The sequence below is a fragment of the Podarcis cretensis genome (genome assembly GCF_951804945.1).
Source record: "Podarcis cretensis genome assembly, chromosome: 8".
In the NCBI taxonomy this organism is placed as follows: domain Eukaryota; kingdom Metazoa; phylum Chordata; class Lepidosauria; order Squamata; family Lacertidae; genus Podarcis; species Podarcis cretensis.
In genome coordinates this window covers 43047286-43062918 of record NC_137177.1, presented here as the reverse complement: position 1 = coordinate 43062918, position 15633 = coordinate 43047286, and the positions used below count along the sequence as shown (strand labels likewise).

The following is a 15633-nucleotide window of genomic DNA, read 5'->3' as shown; positions in this document are numbered from 1 at the left end:
TGTAAAAACACCAGGCAGGCCCCACATATAATTCAGAGATGCATTTTAAATTTAAAAGGTAAGCCATATCCCCCACCGACTCTCCCCTCCCTTCTCCACAGCACCAGACGAGCTCTGGTGACTGCATACCTGTGTCTCTTGCGAGCGGCAGGGGCGGGTGGTGGCGGCGGCAGCGGGACCATGAAAGGCGTGAAAGGGCTGGCTCTGGAGTGGCGCTGCTTAAAATGGCGCTCAGCCAACTGCAGCTCAACCAAGCCCAGCCCCCTTCCTCCTCTAGGCAGGGCGTAGAGAAGCCAGGAGGAGGGAGGGAGGAGGCGGCGGCGCAGTGTGTGTGTGGGGGGGGGGGGAATGGCGCAGCCCGATCTGAATCAGATTCATGCCAATCCACACAGTGATTCCCGGACTGTATGCGGGCCGGATCCAGAAGGCAATTGAGCCTGATCCGGCCCACGGACCTTAGTTTTCCAACCCCTGCTTATGAAGAACAGTCACTAGAAATTGAAGGAGGGGAGACTGCTCTTGTGCTCAGGTCCTGCTTGTGAGTTTACCCCATAGCCATCTGATTGGCTACTGTGAGAAGATGATGCTGGATTAGGTGGGCCACTGGCCTGATCCTGCAGAGCTCTTAAGTTCTTAACATCTCATTCAATACCATTCACATATCAATTGTTGTCAAGAACTAAAATTCCAGATCTGCTCCAAGTTATTTCCAGAATAACTTGGAAATAACTTTTAAAAAATGATTATATAATGATTTCACACTTTAAAAAAAATCCTTATCCTTCTGCATTCTCATTTTTTCCCCTAGTTTGATTCTTGTGTTTAAGGGGAGTTGTTGGGATAAGGAGGGGACTGTTTATGGTGAAAAACGATAAAACAACCTTTAATTCAAAGCCTCTGGCCAAGTATAAAGGGAGTTTGGCAGGCCTGGTAGATTTTTATCTGCTGCGGACGGCTGTGTTTTGTTGCTGTTGTTCTGAAAGCAAATTAATAGCATTCGTGAGAAATGGGCATCAGAAAAGGAATGATTTGCTCAGATGTTTTCCTCTTGGGGACCTGAGGTCATAATATTGTTTCATCAGCACCGATAATGGAACTGAATGGATTCTGGGCTGCCATGAATGTTTATGTTGGACTCCTCTAGCAGAGGCTGAATGGGGCTCCCATACAGAATAGCTGGCGTCACAGCGCAGACACAATTGCTCCCGTATGTTTTCACTCAGAGCTGTTGCGTCTGGATCCGCGATGCGTGACCGTCTGCGGATGCAGCTAAAAGAATGGGTTTTCCCTTTGCAAGTGGGTTCTGCTGGATAGAATCCCGGTGCTCGACAAGCCAGGAGTAGAACACTAAAATAGAAGCCAATTACTTGGGGAATTCAGATGGAAAAGCTATATTTAAGCCATGACACATTGAAGAAGGTAATTAGGCAAAGGTATGTTAGACAAGGAACGCCACAGCTTCTCTTTCTCTGTGGCAAAATGGAAGGTAAGGGTGAGACTCTGGACGTCAAGTCAGAATTCTGTGTTCCTCTATACATCATAGTGTGCATGCACTGTGTATCTCAAGAACCGGGAGCCTCAGGCCCTCCAGGTTTTTCTTTCTGGCCTTAGAGGTACAATTTTCATGCCTTGCTCTTGGCACTGTTGCCTCTGGCTCTGCTCACCATTGTCATGTCAACTGCAGAAGGTTGCTGGGAAGGGAATGAGGCCCTTGGGGTGGAAGAGGTTCACCCCTGAGATAGAGAAAGAGAAGCTTTGGGTTGAAGCCAACTGATTTCTACTCAGAGTAGACCCATTAAAATTAATGGGCCTAAGTTAGTTGTGTCCATGTGGCCTGATTAACACATAGTGGTCAAATTCTTAAGAAATCAATTTGTATTTTAAGATGTAGTAACACAATACAAACATCAGACTTTAGATTCAAGGACTAGACTATTTCAATGTTGTTGGTTTTTTTTAAAAAAAGTGACAAAATCGATTTTGAGGAAGAAGCATAGCTCAATGGTAGAGCATCTTCTTAGCATGCAAATGTTCCCAGATTCAGTCCTCAGCATCTCCAGGTAGGGCTGGGAAGATGACTCCTGCCTGAAGCCCTGGTAAGTCACTGCTAGTCACTGCAGGTATTAATAACCTAGATCAGGCATAGGCAACCTCGACCCGCCCGATGTTTTGGAACTGCAACTCCCATAACCTCTAGTTAACAGGACCAGTGGTCAGGGATGATGGGAATTGTAGTCCCAAAACACCTGGTGGGCTGAGGTTGCCTATGCCTGACCTAGATGAACCAATAGTCTGGCTTGAATTTGGTTTGCTATTGTAGCTTAGGCACAAGTGTAGGTATAAAATGATCTCAGGAACATTAACCTGGGAGGCTTCGTGTTGTTCCTTCTCCACATTGTGTTACTGGTTCTCTGTTGATCAGAGAGGGCCTCAGTTCTCTTTGATCACCTCCTCCCTTTGCCCTTCATATGCAAGTTTCTAGTCATATCTACTTCTTGCCTCCCTTGCCTTGATCACGGGTAAGCACTTTGTCCCCAGCAGTCTACTACTCCTGAGAACTGGGCCCTCTAGCTCAAGGTAAGAGCTTAAGAAGAGTTTGGCTGCTGGATCGCTAAAGGCCCATCTTGTCCCATATCCTGTTCTCAGAGTAGCCAATCAGATGCCTGTTGCATAAGCTTCCAAACAGGACCCGAGTGCAACAGAACTCAATCTTCCCTCTTCTTCAGCCATTCCTTGGGTTACAGACGCTTCAGGTTACAGACTCCGCTAATCCAGAAGTAGTACCTCGGGTTAAGAACTTTGCTTCAGGATGAGAACAGAAATCGTGCAGCAGCAGCAGCGGGAGGCCCCATTAGCTAAAGTGGTGCTTCAGGTTAAGAACAGTTTCAGGTTAAGAATAGACCTCCAGAACGAATTAAGTTCTTAACCTGAGGTACCACTGTATAAGAGGCCTTGGCAAGGTGGGGGAGCTGCTCCATGGACCCCACAAGTACCACATGACATTCCATTACATAGTGAGATTACATGGTATTAGGGGTGGGTTCTGACTTCTGGGAAGGGTGGTATCTCAATGGTAGAGCATCTGCTTTACATGCAGATGGTCTTAAATTCAATCTCCAGCATTTCTAGCTAGGACTGGGAGACTGGGAGTGTTCCCTTTCTGAAAGCCAGGACAACCACTGCTGTTTAGAGAACACTGAGCTGGAAAGACCAAAGGTATGACTAGCTATTATGGCAACTTCCTAGGTTCCTATGGCTATGTAAAATACACCTCTCGCTATCAAATGTACCTTACACAGGGAGGTAGAACCTTGCGGTGAGGAAGTGCCTGTGACATGGAAAATAGTCACACATGTATGGCTATTCTGAGATGAGTGTGCATCCTATTTGCAGTATAGGCCTAATACATCCGACGTACCATGCAGGGTTGTTGTAGATAATATATATGGTTCATTTTGAACACTTGAAAAAGCTGCATAAATGTTAAGGATTTGTTGTTGTTGTTGTTGTTGTTGAACTTACCTTTTTGCTTCAGGGCTGTTTAGGAAGAAAACTGGGCTTAAAGAAAGCAAACTTGCAGTTTTTTCCCTTTGGGTGTTTGCTTAAACTGGGTTCTAAATTTGGCTGAGTTATACCCTATGGTGTTGCTATTTTTTTAAAGTCTATTCCTGGTAATCAAGTATACCCAGAAGGAAAAACAAACAGAACAGAAATTCCTGATAAGCATAACAATAGCTGCAGATAATACGCAGCTCATCGGTTTTTGAACAGCATGGCAATTTATTTATTTATTATTTTGTCAAAAGAATCTTCCAGGGTAAATTCAGGGAAAAGGTTTATCTAGATTAGAATACAATTACGTGCATGTACCTTCATCTCTGTGTCCCCTTATTTTAGCTCCTGTTTTCTATTTTAGGTTCTAGTCCTGATATCCACCTTTCAGAATTTCCTTCCTTTGCATAGTAAATATCCTTTACAGTACTATATTACAAGGGTTGTGCAAAACCTGTTAGTGCACCATGGCTTGCCCAAGCAAACAGGTCAGAGGAGATGCATAGTTTGCTAAATATAGGGGTCTATTTCTTGCTCTTGAAAGCTTGGTTTTTTCCCTTTTTGTAGTTTTTCAGGTTTCATAGGCAAAACAGAATAATTGCATACAGTTCATGATCAAACATTGCTTTTGGCATTTTTTAAATTGAAGACTTTTGTTTTTTCTCTTATTGTGTTGCTTTGCTACAAATATAAACCAACACAGAATTGGCAAATGTAGGAACTGGCAGGTGAAATATTATATTGGTGGGGAAACTGGAGAGGTGGAAACCTAAGATATTGATGGTGGTGATGATGATAGAAGAAGAAAACGAATAAATTCATTGCTGTACATCCCTTTGGAATTTTCAGGCTGCACCGATTAAACTTGTCCATAATTTAATACAGGAGTAGGAGGGAGGTAGATCTGAATATAACTCAGATTCTTGGATGATTTCAAGTAGAGCAGCGTGGATTTCAGACAATGGCAATAAATTACACTGCTGAAATGAGCTGTGGCGATCCATCCCCATTGGGACTGATAGGGCAGAAGACAGGGAGACCAACAGTAGGGGAACCAGAGCTAATGACAGGCAGAGTCAGCTAATTCTGGTTTTGTCCCCTTCTTGCTCTCTGCTGAATTCTACAAAGGCAACACAGAAAGAAGAGGAAACTGACAGCCAGTACCACCCATTGGATTGGTTGTAAGTAGAAGGCAGGCAGGCATGTGGGGGGCTGGCTGAGGGCAGTGCCTTATTTTCCCTGGTGGACAAATCTCCTGTGTAAATGAGGAAAGCTTGGGCTAACCTGCAGTGGAATTTTGCATGTGGAAGGACTGGGAGCTCCATTCTGTTCTGGTACTCAAGATACCGTATTTTTCGCCCCATAGGGCGCACCTGCCCATAGGACGCACCTAGGGTTTTTTTTTTGGGGGGGGGAATAAAGAAAAAAAAATATTCCCCCCCCCAGGTGCAGGGCTGGGGCGGGGGAAGCCCGAGCTTCCCCTGACCCCAGCCCCCAGAACAGGCAGCTCTCCTCAAGCCTTGGGAGACCGGCGTGACTTCCCGCCGGGCTCCCACACCTTGCGGATATCTGCCTGAAGCCCAAACCAGGTTGGGGGGCAGCGGGAAGGCGGCGTTCCGCCTCCCCGCTGTCCCCTGAGCTTGTGGGGCTGGCGGCAGGGAGAAGCGTGCTTCTCCCCGCCGCCAGCCTCCAAACCAGGTCGGGGAACTGAAGCCCGGGGCGCGCTGTGCAGCGCGCCCCAGGCTTTGAGATTCAGACTGCTATCCGCAAGCCTAGGGAGCCCGACGGGAACTCCCACGAACTCCCAAGGCTTGCGGAGAGCTTCCTGAAGCCTGCATTCGCCTCATAGGACGCACACACATTTCCCCTTCATTTTTGGAGGGGGAAAAGTGTGTCCTATAGGGCGAAAAATACGGTAAGTCCCCGTGCTCAGAGTTATTTAAGCCTAAATGTAGATCCCACAAGCCTGATGTCTGCCCACTTCTAATCTAGTGTGTGGTGGGACAAACAGCTACAGTATTGTTGCTACAGCAAATGTGGCAAACGGGCCACACACCAAAAGAAAGGCAGCTTGTGTGCAAAAATGTATTGCTGATTCCTAACAGATTTCCCTCCCTCTCCCATCCGTCTTTTAGTTGTTGTTGAAGACTGCGACTGTTAAGATGGTTTACGCAAAGGGCGCTGTAGCAAAGATGACTGTGCTCTTTGTAAGAATTTATTCCCTGCACAAACCATTCCTCGCAGTCCTCTTGAGTAATACAGATGTCAACAGAGGTTGACGCTGCAGCACGGTGGGAGTGTGGAGTCTAGCAATGCGGCTCATCTGTCAGAGGGCCTGTAGCATGCCGGGCTCTCTTGGTCTGCTTCCCACCAAGTCTGCACAAGCCAGCCCACTTCTCCACAGACTTCTCTGATGTTGCTCAGGCCCAGGGATGCATCAGGTTAGCTACAGTACGGCCGCATCATCTTATGCAGGGGTTCAGTTCCAAGGGCTCTGTGCATACAGGAAAATGAGTACACACACAAACTGTCCCTGTGTGAGCATCCCTAGCTTTCCAGAGCCTGCGCTCTGTGTGGGCTTTGCCCACCCCCACGTAAGGCAGAGAGCTTTTTCCATACTTGGGAAAACCTGGCACAAAAAGAGTTTTTAAGCTTTCCGTTTTGCTTGCATTTAATTTGCAGGATTTCAACCACAAGGCCTTCAACTGCATATGGTTGAGATCACGCAAATTAAATGTTTCTAAGATGTGCTCATACTTTACCAGTTTCCTTCTCCCTGCATCACATTTCAAGCCAGGATACTACCACCATGGGCCACGCTTTTCCTGATCCTGGAGTCAGCTGTTCCTGGAAAGCTAACATTTCCTGCTGTATCACTCCTAGATCTGTTACGTACTTTCCGTCTGCCTAGCTCAATCCTGGGGGTGCTAAGACTGCTGCCCTGTGCTCCCAGACAGTCTTTTCACCTGCCTCCTCTCTCACACACCAACGCTCCTGTTCCTCTTTGCCGTGGGCACCACCCTTAGGGACTGTGGCATTGACTAGGCCAGTATTGGCTACACCCAAAATTACAGGGGGAAAGCACAGAGTCTTGTGTTGTTTGAGGGTAGCATCATGTGGACTGTGCAAATTAAATGGGGATGCAGACAGCTGTAAACACATAGCATATTCTGGTTTGGACAAGCCCTTACTGTTTTTAAGCAGTAGGATGGGGTTTATAGCTGCTGATTTATTGGGTGCTGTTCTCACTTTGCTTTTATTATTTGGTGTATTTTAGATGCAATAAGTTTAATTCTACTTACGTGCATCTTAATAGAGCCAGTGGTTCACTAAAATCAGCAATGCTAAGGTGATTGTGGTGTTAGCACTTGTGTGAAGAGTTGCTGTGCTTATTTAGCATACATTTAAGTTTGAAATTAAATTGCGATAGATGCACTTTTTTCATTTCATTTCCATTTAACTCCCAACATTTACAGTGTTCCTAAGTTCTGTTAGACCCATTGAAGTTGATAAACCTATCTTAGTTGTGTTCATTAGCTTCAGTGGGTCTCCTCACTGAGTAGGATTAGAAGGCTATCATTGACTATAACCCAATGTGCTGCCACTGCTGTTGTACTTGGAATTGTAGCTGAGAAACAATTATGCTCCACTGGATTGGAAGCATTATAGGTTGAGGTAGAAGGGCATTACAGTAGCTGCATTTCATGGTAGCCAGCTCTTTAGAAAGGGTAAGTGTGGCCGTGGAGGCCTGGGAAGTGTTTTACAACTATAGCAAAGGCTGGTGCTGCAGTTCCTCCTTTACTTAACAGCTGGCTTTGAAAGTGATCACATGCAAAGCAGGAATTGTCTCCTCTCAGAGCTTTTAGAGAACAGTCCTTCCTGCACGCAAAGGACATGTTCTGAAGCTAGCAGAAATCCAGGAGTGGATGTGCAAGGGTAATTGTTTCAACCAAATGAAAGAATGGGGTGGTTTCCAGCTTTTAAAAACTCTGTGAGTGATTGGCTTGTGCTTTGGTTTAATGGTGTGTAGCATTAGTAGAATCTAAAGCTTGCATTTATATTGGTTTTCTCTCTCTTTCTTTATATTGTAGGCTGCAAACAGTTACCTGAGGGATCAGTGGTTTCATTCATTGCAATGGAAGGTAAGCTCTTTGTATTCTGTAAATCGAATAAGGGACTAATGCAAAAACATAGTTGGGCAGCAGATCACTTCTGCTGGTCAAAACTAAGATTGATTCACCAGGATTGTAATTTTTTCTTTAGTGTATGGTATTATTTAAGTAATGGCTGGAATTCTGTGGCGTTTTTAAAATTATGATCATTCCATCTATCTGTAGATTTGTGAAATGTAAAGATTTTATAGAACTACAGGCAGTTTTATATATATGCAGGGCAGGGCATTGGATATTGGGTAAATTAAAATGGCAGCCAGGCAGTCAGCCACTGTGGTTGGGAACTGAACTCTGTTCCCATTCAAAAGCAGTAACTCCTGCCCCACTGCTAAAACAGCTACCCAGGAGAACTCAGGAGGGAGGATGGTGAGTGGTGGTGCAGCCAGGTCATGTCAGTGAAGGGTCCTTCTAGGGCCCTTGTACAGTGCCTGACCTTGCCAGCTGTTGGCACCAAGCCTGTAGTAAATACACAGATGTTACAAGACCCCATATGTTTCCATAGTGAACCTGACCCCCATCAGTGGCTCCTCCCTTGAAACTTCCTGTCACTCAGGAGGAAGAGAGCATTATTTTAGTGATGCACAGCCAAAAAAAAAAAGGGGGGGGGGGAGAAAGGCTTGACATTTTTCACAGATGAGGCACTTGTTTTTGGAGACTAATCCTCCTACATTGTAGACATTATCCATGTAATAGGAACTGGGTCTTCCATAGAAGCTTCCTAAATTGCCTCTGCCTGCCCCACTTATATTTAATAATAGGAGAAAACATTACAAGTTTCTGCCCTCCCCCCCATGCCCCCTTAAATCAAGACCAATGTATTTTATATTCGGGCATTTTATTGCCAGCAAAGAGTTGTTAAGGTTGAGCTGTTTATCTTGGTGGAGGGATGGCATGTTTCAGAGAGCAGGGGGCAGCGTCACAGCCAGGACATTAATCTGAGAGTTTCCAGAGAATGTGTCTTAAGGCATCAGCCCACAGACAACATCCAAGGGAACGAAAATGGTCCTTTCCGTAAGTCTTCCAGACAGCCTCCATCCTCCGCTAAACACTGAGCTGCTTGAAGCTGGAAGAGAAAATGGTGACGGGTCCATTAATTTCAGTGGCTATATTCTGTGTAAAACATGGTTGAATATCACCCCATACGTTGAAAGCATTTCCACACTCCCACCCAACTCCCGGGAATCCTGGGAACTTTAGTTTATCCCTTAAAGAGCTATGATCCCCAGTCCCCTTACCAAACTACAGTCTGCTCACTCCTGGCTTAGACTGCATCAGGACCTCAGCTCCTTTCAGGAGACTGTGGTTGTGATCCTAACCCCATTTACCTGGGAGTAAGACCATCCTGTTCTCCCAGTGGCCAACTCGATGTCTCCAGGAAGTCCTCAAGCAGAACCTGAAAGCAACAGCAGCTCTCCCCACTTGCAGATGCCAGCAACTGGTATAGGTTAACCAGTAACTCATTTATTCAATACCAGAAGAGGTCCCCCACTCTGCCAGCACAGCTCTTCCCTTGCTTGCACCTGTTGCTGGTTAAAGAAAGTACCAAACTACATTATAATAGTCACATATAGTTTGGCCTTACAATGCAGCAGTAAAAATATCCACAATAGCAATAAAACAGCACCATGAAAAATACCAGGAACAGCATATTTTTTAAAAACCTTGTCTTCCAGATGGTTTGAATTACAACTCCCATCAGCCCAACCAGCAGGTTGGCATAGGCTGCTCTGGAGGCTGCAAAATGCTAACTCAAATAAACAGTCTTAAGACCCTGTTTAAAAACTGGGCAGAGGAGGGGCCAAACAAACTTCTCTAGGGACACTCTTTCACATTGGTAATAAATCCATCTTTAAGCTTGCACTTTAAAACTCCCTGCATACTGACACCAGGCAACACATTTGCCATGTACTCTTTTCAGTACCTGTTTAGGCAAGCCTATCCAGACATGTAGAAGTTACATGTGTTGTATTTCTTTTTTGTTGTTTAGTCGTGTCTGACTCTTCGTGACCCCATGGACCAGAGCATGCTGTTTATTTTAATCATACTTTGAATATTGTTAAATACCTGTTTTTATTGATAATGTTAATGCTTTATTTTATATTTTTGTAAACCATTTAAAGATACAATCAGGTGGCATATAAAATTTGATAAAGAAACAAACAAATGTATTCAGGCACTGCAGGTGAAAGGGCCCTTTCTCTTATTCTAACTAGCTGTTCTTTGGCTGGTAGGGAGAAACAGGAAGGTCCTCAGAAGCCGTGAGAATATTCTGAGCTCATCCTTCTAGGTGGAGGTGGTTATTGAGGTGATTATTTCTAGGCCACTTTGAGCAGTGGTGCCATCAGATTAGGACTTTGGGGGCACAGGCCCCATTCAGCAGAATAAACAGGAGGCCTTAAACACAGCACAGCTGACTTACTCCATTTTGTGGCAAGTGAACAAGTAATGTTATAATCTAAAGAGCCTTTAAGGACATTAAGTCTAGAATCTAAAATGAACCAACAGCTTTGCTGATGACGACTTCAGAAATTGAAGCAGGAAATAAATAGGTAGCCAATGGAGCTGATAAATAAAGACAAAATTGGCTTTATTATTTCTTCTTCTAATTTCTTTTTTTATTAAATTTCTATACCGCCCTTCATCTGAGGATCACAGGATGGTTCAAAATATAAAAACACAAAAATTCGTAACATAGTAACAAACAAAAACAATGCCTCCTCATTAAGTCTTTTGACAGTTTTCTGAACCAATTTGAAAATTCTGGACTGTCTTCAAGGGCAGCCCTATGCAATGCACAGGGCAGTAATCCAGCCTAGAAGTGACTAGAACATGGGTAACCAGAGGCTGGGTCTGATTTCTACAGGTAATTGTACAGCACCAATGAAAGCCTTGTAGCTTATTCTTAACCGAGGCATGTGACTTTGCAAGTAATTGCACCTGGCCAGTAAAGTGTTGACCGTGAATGTGTGAAAAAGATCACACTACTGTTCCATGATTAAAAAGTCATAGACCACCTCTAATTGCTGGGCTTTGAGGTGTTTGCAACCAACAGAGTCTCTCCTGCACAAAATGGCTTAAGATTGGATCACTTTGCTGTTGAGGCCAGAGGCAGTGACAGGCTTTTAAGGAAACAGGCTTCTGCAAAGAGGAAGTTCTGCCCTTCCTGCTGATCTTGGCTCTACATCTCATTATGTTTCCAGTACTTAGAGCACCGGGAATTATGGGCAGTATCATTGGGAGATAAGCAGTGTTTATATTTTTACATTTATTTTTGCTGGGAGGATGGAGAAGGATAGCAAATCGGACCCCTTGAGTCCAGTTATGAACGTGTATCTGAAGTTCTTTGGCAGGACGCTGGACCACATTGAAGCGATTCGGTCATCACGCTTTTCTCATTGCCGTACTATGAGCTTCTATAATATTTACTTAAAGCTTCACTGTGCCTTCTGCTAAATATTGGAGACCATGATGGGTGTGTGCTAGGAAAGAAGCAAAGCAATTTTTGAAGGTTCTCCGTTACTCAGCTTGGCATGTCGGGGCAAGATTAGTTATACACAATGGCGCTGTCAGGGTAGGACTTTGGGGCCGATGTCCAGGCTCCCCCTCAACAGAATGGGCAGTGGTGGCCCCAGGCCCAGCTGGTCTGGCTTGCCACATTTTGAAAGGAAGTAATAACAAGGGTTGATAATTTTTCTCAGGGCTACAGGAGCAGTGAATGTAAATGTTACCTTTGTACATGAGGCTAGTTTCTATACACAGTCACACACACACACCTCTCTGCAAGATGCACTAGCAGAGTTTAAGGGTACATTCCAGCCAGGCGAAAACACACAAAAAGGATGTACAGGGCCAGTAGGAGGTGTGGCCTGGAAAGAGTCTTGAGGGCCATGTAGAGAGACTTGGAGGGCCACATTCAGTTCCCAGGCCTGAGGTTCCCAACCCTGTAATACACATTGCCATCTAAAAAGGTGAGACCCCTTAGGTCCAGAGCCTAAACGTCTCTGTAACAATACTGCTGCTTGTATAGTGTTATATGCGCTTTCAGTTTCGTCATTCTCAAAAACCCGTTTCTAGTTTTCAGAAATGGACAGAGCGAAAGCTTAGGCACCCTCTTCCCTTTGTGTACCTTGTGCAAACCCCATCCTGGCTCATGTGACAGGGCGGGGCCAGCCGTGAGGTGGTCTGATAGACTTGCAGGGAGGACGATGCTCAGCACTGTAAACAAGAAATTCAGTATGTTTGTTTCTCTACCTTGCAAGCCGGCAAGGGTAAGTGGATGGAGGCTGCGGTGAAGCCTCGTGTGATGCACCTTACGGTATTGTTGCCATGGTTCTGGTTTAAAAATAGGGCTGTTGAGTGAACAAAGTTTTGTTTTCGAAAACAAAAACAAAACAGCATTTAAAGGCATTTGCAGCCTTTAAATCTGTGTAGAAAAACGTTTTCAAAATCCTTGGGATCAGAAGATGTGGCCTGATGTGACTGTTTTGTCATGGAAATAACGTTCTAATGCTTCTGCACTCTGCTGCTGAATGTTGGGCGGCTTTGGTTAATGTCAGGGTCAAGGAGCTTTTTGAGTGGCGGGAAAACACATGGCAGAGCCCTGTGAGACATCACTTCTAAAAATTTTATCTGCAAACGCTCCTTTATTTCCTGAATCACAGACTGTCTTCCTAACAGAGGGCGCACCATACATTGAAAGCACATTTATACCACTTTGACAGCCAGTGCTTCCCCCAAAGTATCCCGGGAACTCCTTACAGAGCTACAATTCCCAGTACCTTTAAGCTACAGTTCCCAATATTCTTTAGAGAGTGGAAGCCGTGACTGTTAAAAGGATGTAAGTTGCCTTCATATGTATGGTGCAGATACAACCAGAAAGTAGTTTGCATGACTGTTAGGGCCTATCCTTACGATGGTCATGTGTCCTACAATCCTCTATTCAAAGAAATCCTCCACTTGGAGGGCTGCTCGGTCCAAGACCAGTTTAAAGATAAACCTCTACATTGAGTTGGACTTAGTCCAACCTTTGCCAATCTGGTGCCCTGTAGATGTTCCAGGCCTGCTACTCCCATCATCCCGAACAATCACATTTCAAGCTGGCTGGGGCTGATGGGAAATGTAGCCCCAAATATCTGGAGGGCACTAGGGTGACAAAGGCTGACTCTATGTTGTGATACCACCTTCAGTCTTTAAGGTGCCTTCCTTGTTTTGCTGCAAGAGAGTAACACGACTACCCCGCTGCAAATCACTTATTTAGAAATTAGTTTAGAATTTTTTTTCAACAGGAGCTCTTTACCAAGTGGTTTTCAAATAAAGCAACGTAGATAGAACACAGCTAAAACTCACAAAACAATTAAAAAACAAATATACATTAAACAATCATCATTAAACACAGATAAAATCAGTAAGTGTGTATATAATGGAGGGCATGTCATTGAAAAAGGGTCTCTGGGAGATTGCTAACAGGGGCAGATTGTATTCGATCTTGCTGCCTAAGGGTATTCTATATAATCTCTCTCTATATATATGCATGTAGCCAATCCTGAAACATAGATGCCGCTAGAGCAGGAATCCAGAGATTTTAGCTGGCCACTGTCAGCACCACAAAGGAAGGGGAAGAAAGAGCCCCCGAGCAAATGAGCCTCTTCCTCTCAGCAACTGAGCAAGCTGCTCTTTAAAACCTACAACTGCTTTGAGAAAAAGAAGAGGAGGAGAATGCTTGCCTTATTTCAACGGCTGGTGTACAGGAATCTGTTTTGGTGCTCTGTTGATGCTCTTTGGCATCAGTATGCGCGGATATAAATCATTTTGGATGGAAACAGCCCTCTTGAAATGTGACACTTCCCTGCAAAATAAGGGTGTCGAGAGCTGCGAAGTTCTGCTTTCAGCAGCTCCTATTCCCCTCCCCGCCAGCTCTCAAGTCTTTTTTAAAGCTGCTGTAGTGCATCAGATCTGCAAATTTCAGCACCCAAGACATCCCTGAGGGTCCTGCAGTAGAAGCAGCTCTCTGAAGCAAACATGTTTCTGGAGCAATCTTGCTGACGACACTGATGATGCAGGTGCACAGGGAAGAGAAGTCCATTTTACAGCCATTTAAGGCGAAGCTGGGTTAAAGGCACAGCAAAATAGCACGTTTTTCCAAGGAAGGGAGAATAAAATAGGTAGGTAAACAGATATATATTTTTAAAACGTTTCCCAGTGCTTGAAAGACCTTCTGGGAAGGAAGGAAAAGGGCGGGGGCAGGAACAGAGAATGGGGGGTGGGAGGCTAGGAAAACAATTGCAAAAAGTGGAGAATAAAATGAAAAAAAATCAGGGCTGACAAGCATCCCTTTTAATCTGATTTGGAAATGTAATTGCCTTGAATGATGCTCAGTGGTGAAATGGTCTTTGCTAAATTAGAAATTGATCTGAAAAGGAGTCCCCTTAGGAGATGAATGTTCATTGTTGGCTAATCAGGTGCTGAGTTTTTGAGATTAGCTAGAACTAATAGAAGGAGCTCCTTTGCTGAGACATCTCTGCTTTTATTCAGAGCCAGGCTCTTAGTTATAGGGAATGTTGTTGTTTTTTTGGTGTGTGTGTGTAGATAGATAGATAGATAGATAGATAGATAGATAGATGCATTTATTTTTCAGCCTTGAGGCTGAGACAGGAGGCCGGTTACCTGGGCAACAGGCAGATTGGGCCTGATTTCTCTGCAACGGGATGCTTTGTGGCTATGCAATCTCCACGAGCTCTCCTTTCCTATGAATAACAGGTCAAAGTACAAAAAGATAAGGCCCTGCTTGCCAGAGCTGGTACCTGCTTTTAACAGAGTTAACAAGCACTTAGGCCCAGGAGGTAGCTAACAAACATCAATCACTCAAAGAAGGAAAACCACCATCTATAAATTAGTTTCAGATGTAGTCAAAGTATTGTTATTATTATTAGATTTATTACTTGCCCTTCCCCAGCAGGTTACAGCCATTTAAAATTCAGGATTAAAACCAGTTAAAACAGATTACAGTCACAGGAATAGGATAGGCCTTGAAAACACACGTCTCAGGTGTCAAAAGCTAGGGTAAAGATCTGCATCTTCAGCATTTGCTGAAAGTTCTTTAGTGAAGAAGACAGATATACTCTGTTGGGAAAGGATTCCACAAATTAGGGACTGCCATAAAGAATGCCCTCTCCCAGGCCACTGCACCCCAAACTTCTGAGGGCAGTAGATCTACCAAGAGGGTCCTGTCCACTGATTATTAACCTGAAAGGGTCTGTGGAGTAAGTGAAAATCTAACAGCTATTTGGGGACCTAAGCTGCTAGTTGTTTAGGACTTTAAACACTAAAATAAGTACCTTGAAGTGGGCCTGGAAACAAGGAGTTTTGGAACAGGAGTTATAGGAGCTTTATTGCAATTTTTATCCCACCTTTCCTCCAGCCCCAGCCAATAACTTGACCACTACATTTTGGACTTCTTTGCTTTTCTGAGTTGTTTTCAAGGGCAACCCCACATAGAGGGCATTGCGCTAATCCAGTCTGGAAGTTCCCAGAGCATGGAGTACTGTGGCCAAGTCATCTCTGTTCCAAAGGAACTTTAGCTGGCATTCCAGCCATAGCTGGAAATGTGTGTGTGATACATACATAATGTAAAATTGTAGCATCAGGACTGATTTCCCTATGGCCCTCCAGAGTCTGTTTCCAGAGTGCTGCTCCCATGATCCCTGACCATTGACCATTCTGGTTGAGACTGATGGTGAGTCATACTACACAATATGTGGAGGGTGCCAGGTTGGGGCAGATTTATTTGGAGTATCACACCTTTGCATGCTCTCCAACACTGTTTAAGATCCCACATCCACAGGTGTGGATGAGTAGATTGTTCAGAGGTTCAGGAATTCACAACATATGGCAGTAAAGCAGGGGTCGCCCT

At 44.6% G+C, this 15633-nt stretch overlaps 1 protein-coding gene across 2 annotated transcripts in view; it reads left to right on the top strand.

Annotated features, from left to right (window-relative positions):
* CMIP (c-Maf inducing protein) overlaps positions 1 to 15633 on the top strand; it is a 149803-nt gene that overhangs the window by 88862 nt on the left and 45308 nt on the right. For both annotated transcript variants that reach the window (XM_079989327.1, XM_079989328.1), the window contains exon 3: positions 7644 to 7694. In XM_079989327.1, the coding sequence (XP_079845453.1) occupies positions 7644 to 7694 (51 nt within the window). The remainder of the gene's footprint in view (positions 1 to 7643; positions 7695 to 15633) is intronic.